Source organism: Somniosus microcephalus, unplaced genomic scaffold, assembly GCF_052327205.1.
Source record: "Somniosus microcephalus isolate GS21.2 unplaced genomic scaffold, FLI_Smic_1.0 unresolved_chr2, whole genome shotgun sequence".
NCBI classification, from domain to species: Eukaryota; Metazoa; Chordata; class Chondrichthyes; order Squaliformes; family Somniosidae; genus Somniosus; species Somniosus microcephalus.
The window spans coordinates 18552665-18575092 of NW_028225180.1; the positions used below are offsets into that span (position 1 = coordinate 18552665).

Genomic DNA, 22428 nt, shown 5'->3' on the forward strand with positions numbered 1-22428 from the left:
AACACAACAAGAATTTGCAAAATGGGACAAACACCCAATTGAGATCCTACATGCAGAATTCTGTAAAAGTATCCTCCGGACTCAGAGGAAAACCACAAACAATGCATGCAGGGCAGAACTAGGCCAATATCCACTACTAATTAATATCCAAAAAAGAGCCATCAAATTTTGGAAACACCTAAAAATGAGCAACCCCCACTGCTATCATTACAAAGCCCTGAAATGCCAAGAGAGGATCATAGAGAAGAATACCCTCAGTCAACTGGTCCTGGGACTCAGTGAAGTAACTACTAACACTACTAATAATAACCAGCTCCAGGACAGTGACATCCTAGCACAGAGAATTCGACCCAACACAATTGTCACTAAACAAAAGGAAAAATATCTGACCTATTGGACAGAAACAACAAAAACCCAAAACAAACTCGATTGCTATTTGGCCCTAAACAGACAATACAACATGGCTGAATACCTGACCACGGTAAAAGATAGCAAACTGAGAAAAACCTTGACAATGCACAGACTTAGTGAGCATAGTCTGGCCATCGAAAAAGGCAGACACAGGCAGACCTGGCTGCCAAGAGAGGACAGGATATGCTCTCACTGCAGTCAGGGAGTGGTGGAGACAGAGATGCACTTCCTCATAGCTTGTGGAAACTATCAGGGCATCAGGGAGAACTTCTACCCAAAATTCATGAAAATATGCCCTGAATTCAGAAATTTGAATGACGACCAAAAACTCCCATATCTACTAGGGGAAGAGAGAAATTGTGTAACTTTAGCAGCACACTATGTTACAGCTTGCCATAAACAGAGGGACAACCATTAAACCTAAGAAAAGAGTATATACAAATTATATGAATGTATATTTATACACACAGGGATATATCTGTTTATACACTGTATGGATAGATCTGCGTTTATGTTCAACCATAAATGTTTTTCGATGCTTTGGCAACATAAGATGTACCTTGTCATGCCAATAAAGCGATTTGAATTGAATTGAATTGAATTGACAGAGAGAGAGAGAGACAGACAGAGAGAGAGACAGAGAGAGAGAGAGACAGAGAGGGAGAGAGAGTCGGGGAGAGAGAGATAAAGAGGGGGATAGAGACAGAGAGAGAGATGTACCAAATGAAGTACAAAGACTGTTTAAAATTAATATTGTTTAAAAGTAATATTGTATGTACCCAACAAATGTCAAATCGATTGACACCTACAGAATGTTGGAAAACTGTACCTTTTTGCTATGTAAGCTTTGGCAATATGGTTCTCTGTAAACTTTCATGCCAATAAAGCATTTGAATTGAATTGAGAGAGACAGAGAGACAGAGAGAGGCAGAGAGAGAGAGACAGAGAGGGAGAGACAGAGAGGGAGAGACAGAGACAGAGAGACAGAGAGAGACAGAGAGAGAGAGACAGAGAGAGAGACAGAGAGAGAGAGACAGAGACAGAGACAGAGAGAGAGACAGAGAGAGAGAGACAGGGAGAGACAGAGAGAGAGACAGGGAGAGAGACAGAGAGAGAGCGAGAGAGACACACAGAGAGAGAGAGAGGGAGATATTTTTACTCACATCGAATTTGAGCACCATGGGCTCTTTGCCCCTGGCTCGGACCTTTAGCCAGGATTTCTCTTTCACTTCCATTTCTTCCACAGCCTCAATATCTGACATCATCAACACATGGCTCTGGGGGGAGTGGGAGCAAAGGGTCAGTCTGAGACAGAGAGAGAGAGAGAGAGAGAGAGAGACAGACAGAGAGAGAGACAAAGGGAGAGAGAGACAGTGATGGAGAGATGGAAAGTGAGAGGGGGTGGGTGGAGTGTGGAATGAAGTGTTTACCATTCTCTCTCCCTTCCTCCTCCACTCCAGTCGCTGGGGGTAGAGGTAGAAATGGCAGCGAGTCCCCAGGGGACTATCCATGATGCTGAGGTAACCATGCATGATGCACTTTGGGCAGTCCTTGATGTCTGGGGAGAGGAGACCATTAGAGAGAGGGCGAGTTAGACATTGTTCAAACCTCACCCCAACACAGTCTCTCTCCCGCACTGACGGATCTGGGATTCCCAAACCAGGAGCACATTCCCTCTCCCGCACTGACGGATCTGGGATTCCCAAACCAGGAGCACATTCCCTCTCCCGCACTGACGGATCTGGGATTCCCAAACCAGGAGCACATTCCCTCTCCCGCACTGAGGGATCTGGGATTCCCAAACCAGGAGCACATTCCCTCTCCTGCACTGAGGGATCTGGGATTCCCAGACCAGGAGCACATTCAGACTCCCGCACACATGGTTAGATCTGGGATTCAGAGACCAGCAGTAGATTCAGACTCCCATTCCCGCACCGATAAGTCTGGGTGTGTGTGTGATTGAGTGTGTGTGTTATGTCTTCTAGCGCTCGTAGTGCTTTGTAAAGACAACTCTGGACTCGGTAGTTTGTAATTAGAAACTACTGTTTTAATTGTTGTAATGCCTGCCTGCCGCATGGTGCGGGGTGATACTTCCAAGTGCCTGTGCAGCGCCTGCGCACTACTTTCCCAGCACCGTAGTGCTGCTACACTTGATTTGAGTGTTAGTACACTTGTACAATGTAGTCCCAACATAACTATGTAACATCACTCTTTCCCAACAAAACTAATTACATCAATTTTTCTATTTTACAATGTTTCCAGTTGAATAACGTTAACAAAATACAGAACGTGAGCTTTCTTTGCTCAATTTATATACAGATATTTGCCCATGTTGTTTTACTGTTCTGTGTGAATTATAATTGTCTTTATAATTATTCGCGATACCGCTCAGGTGGTTGTATGTTACTCCTCCATCTTGTGGACTTGGCTGTAACTATTCCTTTCTGTGGTGTTTTGGTGTGTTCTTTTCTTGTTGCCAGTGCTGTCGTGTTTGGCTCTGGAGAGTGCATGTTTGCAGTTGTTGTATTTGAGGTGTTTGTTTCTGGCGTTATATTGTTTTCCGCGTCTGGTACTGTAACTGCTGTTAATGTTGTCTGCTGTTTGACAGCTTCAGGTGAGGGTCTGATATGGATCCTGTTTCCCCTGTATTGGTTTCCAGGTTCTGTCTCTACCAAGTAAGATCTTGGAGTATCAGCTTTTCCAATAACATTGGCTGGACTCCATGTTCTCAACAATGGATCTTGTATATGCACTGATTGCCCATTTAGCAGCTCCGGTAGTGGTTTTGCATGCTTGTTATAGTGTGTGCTCCCCGTAGCTTGTGTTTCCATCAGCTTCTGCCAAACGTCCTCTTGGTCCTGGGGAGGATATACCTTTGCTGGTAGAGTTGTTTTGTATTTTCTACCGTTTAGTAGTTCTGCTGGTGATTTCGAGTCTGCTCTCAAAGGTGTCGATCTGATTGCCAAGAGGGTGAGGTCTTGGTCTTCTCACGTCTCCTTGCCTTTAATGAGAGCTCTTTTGACTGTTTGGATCTGTCTTTCGATAAATCCGTGTCCCCTTGGGTAATGTGGGGATGAGGTAATTATTTTAAATCCGTATTTTACAGCCAGTGCTCTGAATTCGCTGGAGGTGAATTGTGTCCCATTGTCGCAGATGACCTTCTCTGGGATGCCCTGTTCTGCGAATAAGTTTTTCGCAATTTTTGTGACTGTTGTGGCTCTCATGTCGTTTATCCTTCTGACAAAAGGAAATTTTGAGTAGTAGTCTGCTACTATGATGTACCACTCCTGGTTGCACAGGAACAGATCTGTTCCGACCGTGTGCCATGGTCTCGGGGGTACTTCCATTGGAATCATCTCCTCCTTCTGCTGTGTGTTTCGGTATTTCTGGCATATGCAGCATGTGGAGACCATTTGTTCTATGCTTTTGTACATGCCTATCCAGTACACAGCTGATCTGGCTCTTAGTTTACATTTCTCCATCCCCATATGGCCTTGGTGTATTAAGCGGAGAAGTTACGTTTGCATTGATTTTGGTATTATGATTCTTGAGCCAGCAAGGAGAACACCGTCCTCCACCGAGATGTCATCTCTGATTGTCCAGTACTGTCGGATTTGGTTTTGGACCTGCTGGATCTTCTCCGGCCACCCCTGTATTACCTGCTGCATGAGTATCACAGAATCACAGAAACCCCACAGTGCAGATAGAGGCCATTTCGGCCCATCGAGTCTGCACCGACACATATCCCACCCGATCCCCGTAACCCCTACACCAACACATATCCCACCCTATCCCCGTAACCCCACGTATTTAATCCCCCTAACACTAAGGGTCAATTTATCATAGCCAATTAACCTAACCCGCACATCTTTGGACTGTGGGAGGAAACCGGAGCACCCGGAGGAAACCCACGCAAACACGGGGAGAATGTGCAAACTCCACACAGACAGTCACCCGAGGTCGGATTCGAACCCGGGTCCCTGGCGCTGTGAGGCAACAATGCTAACCACTATGCCACCGTGCTGCTGAGTAGTAGCAACTCCTCTTCTTTACCAGTCTCCTCTTGAATTTGGCTAAGCTTTGTGGGAGTAACATTTACGAGGTGTTGTATTTTTACTGTCAGGCCCTTCACCTCGTGCTTTTCGTGTGGTGACAATCGAGACAATGCATCTGCCAATGCCATTTCTTTTCCTGGCCGGTATTTTAATTCGAAGTCGTAACTTTGGAGTCTTAACAGTAACCTTTGCAGTCTTGCTGGGGCCTTGCTTAGGTTTTTCTTGTAAATTTGTTCGAGTGGACGATGGTTACTCTCTACCTCGAATTTTCTTCCGTATAAGTAGGTGTGGAACTTTTCGCATCCGTATACTACTGCCAATAGCTCTCTTTCGATGTTTGCGTATCTTGTTTCTGTTGATGTCAATGCCTTCGATGCGAAAGCTATTGGTTTTCCTTCCTGCGCGAGGGCTGCCCCTAGCCCCCTGGTAGAGGCATCTACCTGTAGGGTGACAGGTTTTTTCCTATCGTAATAAGACAGGCTGGTTTCTTTACATAATAATTCCTTTAGGTGTTTGAAGTTCCTCTCATGGGATTCTGACCATTGGTATTCGGTGTCTTCTTTTAGTAATTCTCTTAGGTTGGCTGTGTAGTCTGACATGTTGGGGATGAAAGAGCTCATATACTGGACCAAGCCGAGGTAGCTTCTCAGCTCCTTCTTGTCGTTTGGAGGTTTCATCTCTGCTATCGCCTCGACCTTTTCGGGATTAGGCTTGACACCCTCCGGTGTGTAGATCATGCCAAAGAATTTGCATTTCGTACTTTTAATGATGCACTTCTCGGCGTTCAGCTTGATGCCAGCCGTTCTGGTGCGCTCCATGGCCTCGTGCAAGTGCACGTCGTGGTCTCTTTCATTTGATCCGTAAACTTGGATGTCATCAGCGATTCCAATGGCTCCCTCACAGCCTTTGTATGTTTCATTGATCTTTTGTTGGAAGATGTCTTGGCTGACTTTCAACCCGAATGGCAGCCGCAGGAATTTATAACGCCCCAATGGTGTATTAAAAGTCGTCAGGTTTGTGGTGTATGTGCCTTTAAGAGCAATTATGGTGTATGTGCCTTTAAGAGCCCCAGGTGTGCGTAATGCCGGTAATTGCCACTTGGGCTATATAAGCCTGTGTATTGTGTATATCCTTTAGAACCCCCCCCAGACTTGCTTAGTAAACACCTATGAACCAACTCCTGTCTTCAGTGTCTTTATCTACACACGGACACTACAGTGGCGACGAGGATGGGATACGGACTTACCTGCAATTCGGCAGCACCTCAAGGACATCGATTCCTCCAGCGTCCAGAAGACTCAAGGAAGTAATAGAAACTGTGGTTTCACCAGCTGGCCAAGCTGGTGGCAGGTACTGCGCTAATCCTTCCTGGGCGTCAGGCTGGGGCTCCAGCGGCGGGCTCTACAGCTGAGACAGGCAGCGAAATCGGAGGCAAGCAATAACGGACTGGGAGGGTGCACTCGGGAGACGGCCGGCGCGGCAAGCAGGTCAGCGTTTAGACCTCCGTCGGGAACGAGTCTCCAACAGTGAATAAACGGAAACCACAGTAAAACAGCGTTGTTATCGGTAGCAGCGGCGGGAAAGCGCAGGAAGCGCCATATCGTTGCTACAGAGAAAAAAAAGCGCGGGAAGCGCCATATCTTTTTTTTGAAATGCCTAAGTCTGGCAATATTGATGCTTTTGATAACGAAACAGAGCCTAACTTTGGCAATATTGATGTTTTTGATAACAAGATAGAGGATTGGACCACATATGTAGAAAGAGTGGAGGTGTTTTGCACCGCAAATGGCATAGAAGATGAAAAAAAAGCTTCAGTGCTTCTGGATCTAATGGGCGCAGAAACATACAAGCTGTTACGCAACTTAATCACTCCAGCCGAACCGATGGACAAGAATTTTGAGGAGATTGTTGATACCCTACACTGCCAATTCGAGGCAGGACTGGCAGATTCTCTGCAAGACAAATTCATCTGCGATCCCCTAAGTGTAGAAACACAGAAAAAGATATCTTCTGGAAAAGATTTAACACTGGACAAGGCTTTCAGTGCAATAGGAGCGGCAAAGATACAGCAAAGGCCACAGGACTTCGGCACCCATGAAATGACACGGGGTTTCGAGAGATGTTATCGCTGCGGCAGATCCAACCATGACCAGAGGGATTGCTGGTTCAAAGAAAAAGCATGCAGGCGATGCGGAAAGATGGGACACATTCCACGTGTATGCCGATCTGAAAATAAAAAATCCACTAACAGGAAAAGAATCAATAAGGAAAAGCACAGAAAGGTACAAATGATGACGGACAGTAGCTCCAAAGACCAGAAGAGCGATAGCGACTCCGGGAACAAGAGACTAAGCTCTCTCAAATTACATAATGTAATGGCCAATGAAGATTACCAGACCATTTGGGTTACCCTCATAATAGCAGGGTCCCCAGTTAAAATGGAGCTAGATACAGGATCAGCTCTAACCGTAATAAATCGACGAGATTACGAGAGGCTATTTTCGCATATACCTCTAAAAGACACATCCATTATCTTAAAAACATATACGGGGCAGAAAGTATACCCCAAAGGAAAAATAAAGGTGCCTGTGGTATACAACGGCAAAGAAATACAAAAGTTGTATTTATACATTCTACAAGATGGTGGTCCACCGTTGTTGGGACGTGAATGGATAAGGAAGATACGTTTAGACTGGCACTCCATTCAGGCACTGACGGTGACCAGTAAGGAAAAAAACAATGATGACATCATACCTGAACGATTAAAAGACATCTTGGCCAACGCCAAAGAAGTGTTTCAAGAGAAACTAGGAACCTTGAAAGGCATCACCGCCTCAATAAAAGTGGAAGATGCAGCAATTCCAAAAATTTTTAAGGCAAGACCGGTGCCATACGCAATACGTCCGGCAGTCGAGGCAGAGCTGGAGAATTTGGAAAAGGCAGGCGTATTATCCAAAATAGATTGGAGCGAATGGGCAACACCCATCGTTCCAGTCATGAAAAAAGCATTGAAAAATAACTCTGAGGAACAGAGAAAAATTCGCATCTGTGGGGACTTTAAGGTGACTGTAAACCCGGTCCTTCACACGGTACAGTATCCTCTTCCGAGGATAGAAGATATTTTCACCTCAAAATCCGGAGGAAAACGTTTCACAAAAATTGACTTGGCACAGGCATATCTACAGATGGAGGTTGAGGAGACCTCTAAAAAGTATCTCACAATAAACACACACAAAGGTCTGTACCAGTACAATCGACTGGTTTTTGGAGTAGCATCAGCTCCAGCTATCTGGCAAAGAGCTATGGAGCAAGTCCTGCAAGGGATTCCGGGGACTCAATGCTACCTAGACGACATCCTTATAACAGGAGAAAACGACAACGAGCACCTTGCCAATTTGGAGCAGGTGCTCACTAGGCTGAAAGAACGGGGCCTACGAGCAAATCGCCCCAAGTGCGAATTTTTCCAAAATCAGATATCATATTGTGGCCACATAATTAATAAGGAAGGGTTGCATAAGTCACCTGAAAAAATTGAAGCAGTTATAAAAGCCCCAGCACCTGAAAATGTTTCACAATTGAGGTCATTCCTGGGATTAATAAATTACTATCATAAATTTTTACCAAACTTATCAACTATTCTACACCCACTTAATGATCTTCTACACACAGGAGTGATTTGGAAATGGAACGAAGACTGTAAACGTGCCTTCCATAAATGTAAAGACTTAATCACATCCGAGAAAGTTTTGGCTCATTACAACCCATCACTACCAATCAGACTGGCGTGCGATGCATCCCCTTACGGCATAGGAGCGGTATTGTCCCATAGATTCCCTGATGGCTCGGAACGGCCGATAGCTTTTGCGTCACGCTCATTGAACTCAGCTGAGCGTAACTATTCCCAGATAGACAGGGAAGCACTCAGCCTGGTATGGGGAGTGAAGAAATTCAACCATTACCTACACGGACAAAAATTTACCTTACTGACTGACCATCAACCCCTCATCTCCATATTCAACCCTAAGAAAGGTGTCCCCATTATGACGGCACAAAGACTACAGAGGTGGTCCCTTTTTCTAGGGGCACACCAATACAACATTAAATACAAAGGGTCAAAACAGCATGGGAATGCTGACGGTTTATCGCGCCTACCGTTGCCAACGATAGAAGAGGCACCTACAGTAGACCCAGTAGAGATATTCCACTCTACCATAGTGGAATGTCTACCGGTGACAAATTCTGCCATTGAAAGGGAGACAAGAAATGACCCTACTCTCTCACGGGTCTACGATTTAACAATGAAGGGATGGCCAGCACATGGCGAACCACTGTTGCCAGCATTCTCGCAAAGAAGAGAACAGCTGTCAGTGTGCCGAGGAACCTTGATGTGTGGATCCAGAGTGGTGATTCCACCCAAACTCCAGGATAAAGTGCTAAAGGAGCTTCACGAGGGGCATCTGGGTGGAGTGAAAATGAAGAACCTAGCTAGGGCGTTTGTGTGGTGGCCAGGTATCGATGGAGACATCGAAGATATGACCAAGAGCTGCCTAGGATGCCAGAAGGTCCAAAATGCTCCACCACAGGCCCCTCTACATCCATGGGAGTGGCCCTCATCTCCCTGGCAAAGGGTGCACATCGACTTTGCTGGTCCATTTATGGACTCAATGTTCTTAATCGCAGTTGATGCACACTCCAAGTGGCCGGAGGTAATAAAGATGTCCTCCACCACCACGGAAAAAACCATCACAGTATTAAGGACCATATTTGCCAGGAATGGGCTGCCGGAACAGATATGTTCTGATAATGGACCGCAATTTGTGTCCGAAGAATTCAGAAAGTTCTTAAAGAACAATGGGGTAAAGCACTACACGTCCGCCCCATACCATCCCGCCACCAATGGATTGGCTGAAAGGTTTGTCCAGACCTTTAAGAAGGCCATAAAGGCCATGGGTAATGAAGACATAAAACTTCAGCACAAGGTGGATAACTTCTTATTTGCATATAGGAATGCAACACATATGGTTACAAACCAAACTCCCGCCATGATGTTCTACAATAGAAACCTAAGATGCCGGCTAGATTTGGTCAAGCCCAACATCCGAAGGGACGTGGAGAACCGGCAGTTTCAGGGTATGAATGAAAGGCCAACTAGGGCCTTCCAGATAGGCCAACCGGTTTTGGCCCGGGACTACCGTACCGAGAAATGGCAGCCTGGAACTATCTGCACACGACTAGGACCACTGATGTATACCGTGGACATCGGAGAAAGCATAATAAGGCGCCATGCTGACCAAATCATCAAGTCATCCGAAAAGGGACAACCTACACCACCACGCTATACATCTAACAATGAAGTAGAGATACCCATATCTACCTCCGATCCGGTGATACTGGAACCCGATGAACCCGACACTGGCCTTCAAGCCGAATCAGCCTTGCCAGAAGAACCTACTACACCACCAGAAACTACTACACCCCCGAGGCGTTATCCGGACCGAGTCAGGAAGCCTCCTGAGAGACTAACTTATAATTAATTAATACAGCAATGTATATTATTTTGCATATAACATGTAATTAATAATTACTTAAAATATGATGTACTAGTTAGCTAGAAGGGGAGGAATTGTGGTGTATGTGCCTTTAAGAGCAATTATGGTGTATGTGCCTTTAAGAGCCCCAGGTGTGCGTAATGCCGGTAATTGCCACTTGGGCTATATAAGCCTGTGTATTGTGTATATCCTTTAGAACCCCCCCCAGACTTGTTTAGTAAATACCTATGAACCAACTCCTGTCTTCATCTACACATGGACACTACAAGGTTAGTTGATTCTTCATCCAGTTTTACGTTCCAGTAGCCGTTTCTGACATCCAGTTTGGAGAAGACTTTGGCTCCTGCCAGTGCTGGTGTGATTTCCTCTAATGTTGGTGTGGGGTAGTGGTCCCGCTTTATTGCCTGGTTTAAGTCTTTGGGGTCCAGACAGATTCTGAGCCGCCCGTTCGGCTTTTCCCGTACCACAATCGAGTTTACCCAGTCTGTGGGTTCAGTGACCTTTGCGATTATTTCTCTCTCTTCCATTTCTTTTAGTTCAGTGTATAATTTTTCTTTTAGCTCGGTGGGTATTTTTCTTGGAGTGTGGATGACGGGTTTTACCTCTGGATCTATTGTTCTATGGTACTTGAACTCCCCGAAGCATCCTACAGTGTCATCAAAACACTCTGGATACATGTCCATCAAATGTTTCGTGTCCATGATTTGTGGACGATTCTCCAGTGGGGTGTTGCTGTCGACTTTCAGTGATGTTTTTGTTAGTTCGTGGTTTACCGAGATTAACCCCAGCTTCTCGCAGCGGTTTAATCCCAGGATCGCCGGTCCCTCGGAGTCGGTCACATAGAACATGCAGTTGATGTTTCTGCTTTTGTATGTTCCTTTTATATAGGTTGTTCCGAGTTGTCTGATCTCGCTCCCCCCATACGCTGTCAGCGTGACGTTGTTTGCTTTTAAACATCCTCTTTTCGGGTATCTATCTTCGCCCAAGTTTTCGGGGAAGATCCTTTGGTATAGCCTCAGTGGAAGGATGTTGCTCTGAGCTCCTGTGTCCAACTTTACTTTTAGATTGACGGTTGTGGGCTGTCCTTCGATCCTCTTTTTAATCTGGATGATAGTGTGCCATTCTTTCTTTGGGGTGCTTTCTGCTCTGGACGTTTCGTGTAAGAGAACCTTTATGGTTTCAATGTTCAGAGCTTTGTCGTACCCGCAGTCTTCGTCATCTTGCTCACCCATTGTATGGATTTTGTTTTTCTTTTGTTGGTTCTGCTGCCCACCTCTGCTTTTGGTGTGTAGCCCCTCTCTTTTAGCTCTGCACATCTTTTGCCACTGGTTTGCTTTACCACACGTGTTGCAGCTTGTTCCATACGCTGGGCATTTTCTTCTGTCTGTGTAGTCGTGTTGTCTTCCGCAGTTTCTACACGTATTCTTCCCGCTGTCATATACTTGTTTTTGTGTGCTGTGCTTTTCGCGCACTGCCTCTACTCTGTGATCCGGTTCAGGAGTTGTCTGCACATCAGCCGTATGAGTATTCAGCGTTTTCATCTGTTGTTTTGTGGCTTCGTGAGCCCTTGCTGTATCTATGGCTTCTGATATTCCGAGCTTTTCTTTTCCTATTAGTTCTTTTTGCACTTCTGTATGTGCTGATCCCCATATTAATTGGTCTACCAGCCTTTCTTCCAGTTCCGTAAATTTGCATTTGCTGGCTTCGTTTTTTAATCTCGTCAGGAAATTGTCAGCCGTTTCACCAGGTTCCTGTCTTAAGCTTTGGAATTTATACCTGTGTATGCGGTGGTTTGATTTAGGCTCGAGATGGTTACTGAACTGTTCATAAATCTCCGTAGGGTTCGTTTTATCCTCTTCGGATAAACTCCAGCTGTTATAGAGATCTAAGCCTTTTTCTCCCGCCCACAGTAGAATGTAGCTGACTTTTTCCTCATCAGAGGAGCCTTTCAGGAAACTTTTAAATGTAAGCTCGCATTTTTGCTTCAATTTCCGGAAAGCTTCCATGATATTGTCGGCTTCCCAGTTCATGATGCGGAGCATATTCGCGGTCAGTGCATTGGACGCCGCCATTTTAGCTGCCCGTACGATTCGCAGTTAAAACGCTGCAGAGTTTACTTTTAAATTTCTTTCGTCAATCTGATATCGTTTTTATTTGCGTAAGTTTTACTCACTTATACCGCTGCCACCATATTATGTTTTCTAGCGCTCGTAGTGCTTTGTAAAGACGACTCTGGACTCGGTAGTCTGTAATTAGAAACTACTGTTTTATTTGTTGTAATGGCTGCCTGCCGCATGGTGCGGGGTGATATTTCCCAGTGCCCTGTGCGGCGCCTGCGCACTACTTTCCCAGCGTCGTAGTGCTGCTACACTTGATTTGAGTGTTAGTACACTTGTACAATGTAGTCCCAACATAACTATGTAACAATGTGTATATGACTCTGTGAGTTTGTGTATTAATGTGACTGTATGTGTGTGTGTGTGTGTGTGTGTGAGAGAGAGAGTGTGATTGTATGTGTGTGTGACTGTGTGTGTGAGAGAGAGAGAGAGAGTGTGACTGTGTTAATGTGACTGAGTGAGTTTTTTAATTCGTTTTTTTATGGGATGTGTGCGTCGCTGGCAAGGCCAGCATTTATTGCCCATCCCTAATTGCCTTTGAGAAGGTGTGTGTGTGTGTCATTGTATGTGTGTGTTACTGTGACTGTAGGAGTGTTTGATTGTGTGAGTGTCTGTGAGTCTGAGTGTCTGTGTGTGTGAATGTGAGAGTGTGAGTGAGAGTGTGACTGTCTGTGAGTGTGTGTCAGTGCCCCAGGCCTAGGGATGGAGCTGCGAGAAGAGTAAACCAGCCAGGGTTCCTGCTCCTGTGCACGGGAGTGTCCGGTGGGGACAGGATTAGGAATGGCGATGCCTTCACAGTTTAATACCCAGCCGACAATGCCTGCCTGGGTCGGCGTATTAACAAAGCCCTCTGATTAGGTGACCCACCGCCCGTGAAACCTCGACCCCAGTGAGGAATCAGCCCCGTTCGAGGAGGGAGAGGAGGTGAAATTCTAAGCCCCACCTGTCTCGATGTCGAGGCTCGGGCGCTCTGAGGATTGGTCAGCCTCAACCTGGTCTGTCTCCTCGTTCACAGCCCAGAACACCGTCTCCACCACCTCATCCTCCCAGCGCTCCGGGATGGTCCGTGGGAATTTCCGGTAAAACTCCACATCGCTTCCCAGCAACTGCAACACAGCGAGGGAGAGACCGGGGGTTATTCACTGTTATACCGCACGCACACATACTCGCACACACAGACAGATTCACACTCACACACACACCAACACAGACACTCAGACACACCCCCCAACACAGACACTCACACACACACCCCAACACAGACACTCACACACACCCCAACACAGACACTCACACACACCCCAACACAGACACTCACACACACCCCAACACAGACACTCACACACACCCCAACACAGACACTCACACACACCCCAACACAGACACTCACACACACCCCAACACAGACACTCACACACACCCCAACACAGACACTCACACACACCCCAACACAGACACTCACACACACCCCAACACAGACACTCACACACACCCCAACACAGACACTCACACACACCCCAACACAGACACTCACACACACACCCCAACACAGACACTCACACACACACCCCAACACAGACACTCACACACACACCCCAACACAGACACTCACACACACCCCAACACAGACACTCACACACACCCCAACACAGACACTCACACACACCCCAACACAGACACTCACACACACCCCAACACAGACACTCACACACACACCCCAACACAGACACTCACTCTCACACACCCCAACACAGACACTCACACACACCTCAACACAGACACTCACACACACACCCCAACACAGACACTCACACACACACCAACACAGACACTCACACACACCTCAACACAGACACTCACACACACCCCAACACAGACACTCACACACACACCTCAACACAGACACTCACACACACCCCAACACAGACACTCACACACACACCCCAACACAGACACTCACACACACCCCAGCACAGACACTCACACACACACCCCAACACAGACACTCACACACACCCCAACACAGACACTCACACACACCCCAACACAGACACTCACACACACCCCAACACAGACACTCACACACACCCCAACACAGACACTCACACACACCCCAACACAGACACTCACACACACCCCAACACAGACACTCACACACACCCCAACACAGACACTCACACACACACCAACACAGACACTCACACACACCCCAACACAGACACTCACACACACCCCAACACAGACACTCACACACACCCCAACACAGACACTCACACACACCCCAACACAGACACTCACACACACCCCAACACAGACACTCACACACACCCCAACACAGAAACACTCACACACACCCCAACACAGACACTCACACACACCCCAACACAGACACTCACACACACCCCAACACAGACACTCACACACACCCCAACACAGACACTCACACACACCCCAACACAGACACTCACACACACCCCAACACAGACACTCACACACACCCCAACACAGACACTCACACACACCCCAACACAGACACTCACACACACACCAACACAGACACTCACACACACACCCCAACACAGACACTCACACACACCCCAACACAGACACTCACACACACCCCAACACAGACACTCACACACACCCCAACACAGACACTCACACACACCCCAACACAGACACTCACACACACCCCAACACAGACACTCACACACCCCAACACAGACACTCACTCACACACCCCAACACAGACACTCACACACACCCCAACACAGACACTCACACACACACCCCAACACAGACACTCACACACACCCCAACACAGACACTCACACACACCCCAACACAGACTCTCACACACACCCCAACACAGACACTCACACACACCCCAACACAGACACTCACACACACCCCAACACAGACACTCACACACACACCCCAACACAGACACTCACACACACCCCAACACAGACACTCACACACACCCCAACACAGACTCTCACACACACCCCAACACAGACACTCACACACACCAACACAGACACTCTCACACACACCCCAACACAGACACTCACACACACACCCCAACACAGACACTCACACACACACCCCAACACAGACACTCACACACACCTCAACACAGACACTCACACACACCCCAACACAAACACTCACACACACACCCCAACACAGACACTCACACACAAACCCCAACACAGACACTCACACACACCCCAACACAGACACTCACACACACCCCAACACAGACACTCACACACACACCCCAACACAGACACTCACACACAGACTCTCACACACACCCCAACACAGACACTCACACACACACCCCAACACAGACACTCACACACACACCCCAACACAGACACTCACACACAGACTCTCACACACACAACTCTCACTCAATCTCACACACCCTCACATGCACAGACACTCACAGACGCACACACGCAGACAGACAGACGCACACACGCAGACAGACAGACACACACAGACAGACAGACACACACAGACAGACAGACACACGCAGACAGACAGACGCACGCAGACAGACAGACGGGGACTGGGAGTCAGCTTGTTCTATACCGTGACATTCTGTGTGTTCACTTCCTCGGGGGGTATGTCCAAATCGTTCACCTGTCCCGGGGTTGGGATCAGTGGAGGTGGGTACTGGAATCATATTTTTACAAATGTTAGTTACAACGAGACCAGCAGAAATTCCCTCCATCTAAACATTGGGAAGATTGAAGCCATTGTCTTCGGACCCGCCACAAACTCCCTTCCCCAGCCCCCGACTCCATCCCTCGCTCTGGACAATATCTGAGGCTGAACCAGACTGTTCACAACATTGGTGTCGTATTTGACCCCGAGATGACCTTCCGACCACATATCCACAGCATCACCAAGACCGCCTACTTCCACCTCCGCAACATCGTCCGTCTCCGCCCCCGCCTCAGCTCATCTGCTGCTGAAACCCTCATCCGAGCCTTTGTTACCTCCAGACCGACTATTCCAGTGAACTCCTGGCCGTCTCTGTAATGTCCTCCAGCCCCTACAACCCTCCCTATCTCTGTAACCTCCGCCAGCCCCTACAACCCTCCCTATCTCTGTAACCTCCTCCAGCCCTACAACCCTCCCTATCTCTGTAACCTCCTCCAGCCCCTACAACCCTCCCTATCTCTGTAACCTCCTCCAGCCCCTACAACCCTCCCTATCTCTGTAACCTCCTCCAGCCCTACAACCATCCCTATCTCTGTAACCTCCTCCAGCCCTACAATCCTCCCTATCTCTGTAACCTCCTCCAGCCCCTACAACCCTCCCTATCTCTGTAACCTCCTCCAGCCCTACAACCATCCCTATCTCTGTAACCTCCTCCAGCTCCCTACAACCCTCCCTATCTCTGTAATCTCCTCCAGCCCCTACAACCCTCCCTATCTCTCTAACCTCCTCCAGCCACTACAACCCTCCCTATCTCTGTAACCTCCTCCAGCCCCTACAACCCTCCGTATCCCTGTAACCTCCTCCAGCCACTACAACCCTCCCTATCTCTGTAACCTCCTCCAGCCCCTACAACCCTCCCTATCTCTGTAACCTCCTCCAGCCCCTACAACCCTCCCTATCTCTGTAACGTCCTCCAGCCACTACAACCCTCCCTATCTATGAAACCTTCTCCAGCCCCTACAACCCTCCCTATCTCTGTAACCTCCTCCAGCCCCTACAACCCTCCCTATCTATGTAACCTCCTCCAGCCCCTACAACCCTATCTCTGTAACCTACTCCAGCCCCTACAACCCTCCCTATCTCTGTAACCTCCTCCAGCCCCTACAACACTCCCTATCTCTGTAACCTCCTCCAGCCCGACAAACCTCCCTATCTCTGTAACCTCCTCCAGCCCTACAACCCTCCCTATCTCTGTAACCTCCTCCAGCCCCTACAACACTCCCAATCTCTGTAACCACCTCCAGCCCCTACAACCCTCCCTAACTCTGTAACCTCCTCCAGCCCTACAACCCTCCCTACCTCTGTAACCTCCTCCAGCCCAACAACCTCCCTATCTCTGTAACGTCCGCCAGCCCCTACAACCCTCCCTCTCTCTGTAACCTCCTCCACCCCTATAACCCTCCCTATCTCTGTAACCTCCTCCAGCCCCTACAACCCTCCCTATCTCTGTAACCTCCTCTAGCCCTACAAACCGCCCTATCTCTGTAACGTCCTCCAGCCCTACAACCCTCCCTCTCTGTAACCCCCTCCAGCCCCTACAGCCCTCCCTATCTCTGTAACCTCCTCCAGCCCCTACAACACTCCCTATCTCTGTAATCTCCCCCAGCCACTACAACCCTCCCTATCTCTGTAACCTCCTCCAGCCCCTACACAGCTCCCTATCTCTGTAAACTCCCCCAGCCTCTACAACCCTCCCTAACTCTGTAACCTCCTCCAGCCCTACAAACCTCCCTATCTCTGTAACCTCCTCCAGCCCTACAATCCTCCCTATCTCTGTAACCTCCTCCAGCCCTACAAACCTCCCTATCTCTGTAACGTCCTCCAGCCGTACAACCCTCCCTCTCTGTAACCTCCTCCAGCCACTACAACCCACCCTATCTCTGTAACCTCCTCCAGCCCTACAACCCTCCCTATCTCTGTAACCTTCTCCAGCCCCGACAACCCTCCCTATCTCTGAAACGTCCTCCAGCCCTACACCCTCCCTACCTCTGTAACCTCCTCCAGCCCCTACAACCCTCCCTATCTCTGCAAACTCCTCCAGCCCCGACAACCCTCCCTATCTCTGTAACCTCCTCCAGCCCCTACAACCCTCCCTATCTCTGTAACCTCCTCCAGCCCTACAACCCTCCCTATCTCTGTAACCTCCTCCAGCCCTACAAACCTCCCTATCTCTGTAACGTCCTCCAGCCCTACAACCCTCCCTCTCTGTAACCTCCTCCAGCCTCTACAACCCTCCCTATCTCTGTAACCTCCTCCAGCCCCTACAACCCTCCCTATCTCTGTAAACTCCTCCAGCCGCAACTACCCTCCCTATCTCTGTAACCTCCTCCAGCCTCTACAGCCCTCCCTATCTCTGTAACCTCCTCCAGCCCGACAACCCTCCCTGTCTCTGTAACCTCCTCCAGCCCCGACAACCCTCCCTATCTCTGTAACCTTTTCCAGCCCCGACAACCCTCCCTATCTCTGTAACCTCCTCCAGCCCTACACCCTCCCTATCTCTGTAACGTCCTCCAGCCCCTACAACACTCCCTATCTCTGTAACCTCCTCCAGCCCCTACAACACTCCCTATCTCTGTAACCTCCTCCAGCCCCTACAACACTCCCTATCTCTGTAACATCCTCCAGCCTCTACAACCCTCCCTATCTCTGTAACCTCCACCAACGCAACAACCCTTCCTATCTCTGTAACGTCCTCCAACCCCTACAAACATCCCTATCTTTGTACCCTCCACCAGCCCCACAACTCTACCTATCTCTGTTACCTCCTCCATCCACAACCCTCCCTATCTCTGTAACCTCCTCCAGCCCCTAAACCCTCCCTATCTCTGTAACCTCCTCCAGCCCCTACAACCCTCCCTATCTCTGTAACCTCCTCCAGTTCGTGCAACCCTCCCTATCTCTGTAACCTCCTCCAGCCCCTACAACCCTCCCTATCGCTGTAACCTCCTCCAGCCCCTACAAATCTCCCCATCTCTGTAACCTCCTCCAGCCCCTACAACCCTCCCTATCTCTGTAACCTCCTCCAGCCCCTACAACCCTCCCTATCTCTGTATCCTCCTCCAGTCCGTACAACCCTCCCTATCTCTGTAACCACCTCCAGCCTCTACAACCCTACCTATCTCTGTAACCTCCTCCAGCCCTACAACACTCCCGATCTCTGTAACCTCCTCCAGCCCCTACAACTCTCCCTGTCTCTGCAACGTCCTCCAGCCCTACAACCATCCCTCTCTCTGTAACCTCCTCCAGCCCCTACAACCTTCCTTATCTCTGTAACCTCCTCCAGCCCCTACAAAGCTCCCTATCTCCATAACCTCCTCCAGCCTCTACAACCCACCCTATCTCTGTAACCTCCGCAAGCCCTACAACCCTCCCTATCTCTGTAACCTCCTCCAGCCCCTACAACCCTCCCTATCGCTGTAACCTCCTCCAGCCTCTACAACCCTCCCTAACTCCATAACCTCCTCCAGCCCCTACAACCCTCCCTATCTCTGTAACCTCCTCCAGCCCCTACTACCCTCCCTATCTCTGTAACCTCCTCCAGACTCTGCAACCCTCCCTATCTCTGTAACCTCCACCAGCACAACAACCCTATCTCTGTAACCTCCTTCATCCACAACTCTCCCTATCTCTGTAAACTGCTCCAGCCCCTACAACCCTATCTCTGTAACCTCCTCCAGCCCCTACAACACTCCCTATCTCTGTAACCTCCTCCAGCCCGTACAACCCTCCCTATCTCTGTAACCTCCTCCAGCCCCTACAAGCCTCCCTATCTCTGTAATCTCCTCCAGCCCCTACAACTCTCCCTATCTCTGTAACCTCCTCCAGCCCCTACAACCCTCCCTATCTCTGTAACTTCCTCCAGCCCCTACAACCCTCCCTATCTCTGTAACCTCCTGCAGCCCCTACAACCCTTCCTATTCTGTAACCTCCTCCAGCCCTACAACCCTCCCTATCTCTGTAACCTCCTCCAGCCCCTACAACACTCCCTATCTCTGTAACCTCCCCCAGCCCCTACAACCCTCCCTATCTCTGTAACCTCCTCCAGCCCCTACAACCTTCCCTATCTCTGTAACCTCCTCCATCCCCTACAACCTTCCCTATCTCTGTAACCTCCTCCAGCCCCTACAAAGCTTCCTAATCTCTGTAACCTCCTCCAGCCTCTACAACCCTCCCTAACTCTGTAACCTCCTCCAGCCCCTACAAGCCTCCCTATCTCTGTAACCTCCTCCAGCCCCTACAACCCTCCCTATCTCTGTAATCTCCTCCAGCCCCTGCAACCCTCCCTATCTCTGTAACCTCCCCCAGCCCCTACAAACCTCCCTTTCTCTGTAACCTCCTCCAGCCACTACAACCCTCCCTATCTCTGTAACCTCCTCCAGCCCCTACAACCCTCAATATCTCTGTAACCCCCTCCAGCCCCTACAACCCTCCCTATCTCTGTAATCTCCTCCAGCCCCTGCATAAGAACATAAGAAATAGGAGCAGGAGTAGGCCAATCAGCCCATCGAGCCTGCTCCGCCATTCAATAAGATCATGGCTGATCTGATCCTAACCGCCAATCCACTATCACAGAACCATCTCCTGAATCAAACAGAATTAGACACACGAAATAGGAGCAGGATTAGGCTACACGGCCCCTGGGCCCACTCCGCTACCCACAGGGCCATGACCGATCCGAACCTGGACTCATGTCCAAATTCCTGCCCGCTCCCCATAACCTTTAATTCCCTTTACTTCTAGGAAACTGTCTATTTCTGTTTTAAATTTATGTAATGATGTAGCTTCTACAGCTTTTTGGGGCAGCATATTCCATGGTCCTACCACCCTCTGAGTGAAGTAGTTCCTCCTCATCTCAGTTTTGAAAGAGCAGCCCCTTATTCTAAGACTATGCCCCCTAGTTCTAGTTTCACCCATCATCGGGAACATCCTCCCCGCATCCACCCGATCCAACCCCTTCACAATCTTATATGTTTCAATAAGATCGCCTCTCATTCTTCTGAACTCCAATGAGTAGAGTCCCAATCTACTCAACCTCTCCTCATATGTCCATCCCCTCATCCCCGGGATTAACCTACAACCCTCCCTATCTCTGTAACCTCCTCCAGCCCCTACTGTAGTGTATGTAACCGTCTACCTTTAAGAGACTATTGTATGTAACCGTTCACCTTTAAGAGAACTATTTTAGGTGTGGCACTACTTGTTTGGCTTCTGTATACGGTAATACCGACGGTGACCACACCGGTATATAAGTGCTGTGGCATGATTTATAGGGCAGATTCGCCCTGACCTTCGAATAGTAAAGTCCTGTTGTATGTTACTCCTGAAGTCTGTGTCGTAACTCACTGCACAACCCACAGACTTTACAGTGGCGACGAGTCCGATCGTACCCTGCGGCAACAATAATTTCAAGCAACGAAAGAGCGTCGAAAAGAGGCAACCGCCCTCGTCATTCGGCTGGGAGAAAACTCAAGGCTGCAGCAATAGAAAGGAGGAAGACTTTAGCGACAAAAACTTCCATCAGCAACAGGCACTGACTGTCCCTTCTGCCACGGTGACTGTGAGTAAGGGAAAGTGAAAAGAATAGCCGGAGGATAAGGGCTGGGAACTCGACCACGGTCGAGGGGGAAAAGGAGCCGGACAAAAAGTCGGGTCCAACGGCGTCGTGAGAGACCGCGACCGGCGGGAAAAGCCGGGCGGCGACCGGGAGCGTAGGCGCGGGAAGAGAGAAACTCAGCCGCAGCCGGGGAGAGAAGCACCGGACTGAGAGGGCTGGGAGGCGCGATTGGGGTCCGAGCGAGCGGGAGAGGCAGAGCCGACCAAGAGAGACTGCGCGAGAGCCAGTCCAGCGGCTGAACTGTCCTCCATCAACGGGGTGTAACCAGCGCCGGTAGAGCCGAGCGAGCGGGAGAGAGGCAGAGCCGAGCAAGGGGAACTGTGCGAGAGCCAGTCCAGCGGCTGAACTGTCCTCCGTCAACGGGGTGTACCCAGCGCCGGTAGAGCCGAGCGAGCGGGAGAGACAGAGCCGAGCAAGGGGAACTGTGCGAGAGCCAGCCCAGCGGCTGAACCTGTTCGCCGTCAACGGGGTACCCAGAGCCGGTCGCCCTGCCATAAAATAAAAAAAAAAAGGGAAAGCCTTGAAGCCGACGCGCAGGCTGTGAACCTGAAAGCCAGCGGCCGTTGCCCGTGGGGAAAGTGTACCCCTCCCGCCAGGGAAGAAACGCGGGAAGCCGCCATTAGGTGGGGAAGAAGACAGAAGCGGGAAACCGCCATTGAAGTGGGCGGGGAGAGAAGATAAGAGCGGGAAACCGCCATTTTCGCGGGAAAACCGCCATCTTAGAAAAAAAAAAGAAATAATAATTTAAAGAAATACTTGTGTTGCTCCCAAAGAGAGGAAGATGCCTAAGCGTGGTAACATCAACGATTTTAATTCCGAAGTAGAAGACTGGGCCACGTACGTGGAACGCATTGAGATCTATTGTGAGGCCAATAAAATAGAAGAAGATGACAAAGCTATAACCTTGCTGAACTCGATGGGCGCAAAGACATACGGGCTCTTGA

At 49.2% G+C, this 22428-nt stretch overlaps 1 protein-coding gene across 1 annotated transcript in view; it reads right to left on the minus strand.

Moving 5' to 3' along the window:
* The window catches only part of LOC147092224 (G protein-coupled receptor kinase 2-like), a 117690-nt gene that overhangs the window by 10376 nt on the left and 84886 nt on the right, over window positions 1-22428 (minus strand). Inside the window, exons 16-19 of the mRNA XM_085975888.1 lie at window positions 15736-15819; window positions 13076-13238; window positions 1842-1969; window positions 1575-1688 (exon numbers count right to left, since the gene is read on the minus strand). Coding sequence (XP_085832014.1) covers window positions 1575-1688; window positions 1842-1969; window positions 13076-13238; window positions 15736-15819 — 489 coding nt within the window. The remainder of the gene's footprint in view (window positions 1-1574; window positions 1689-1841; window positions 1970-13075; window positions 13239-15735; window positions 15820-22428) is intronic.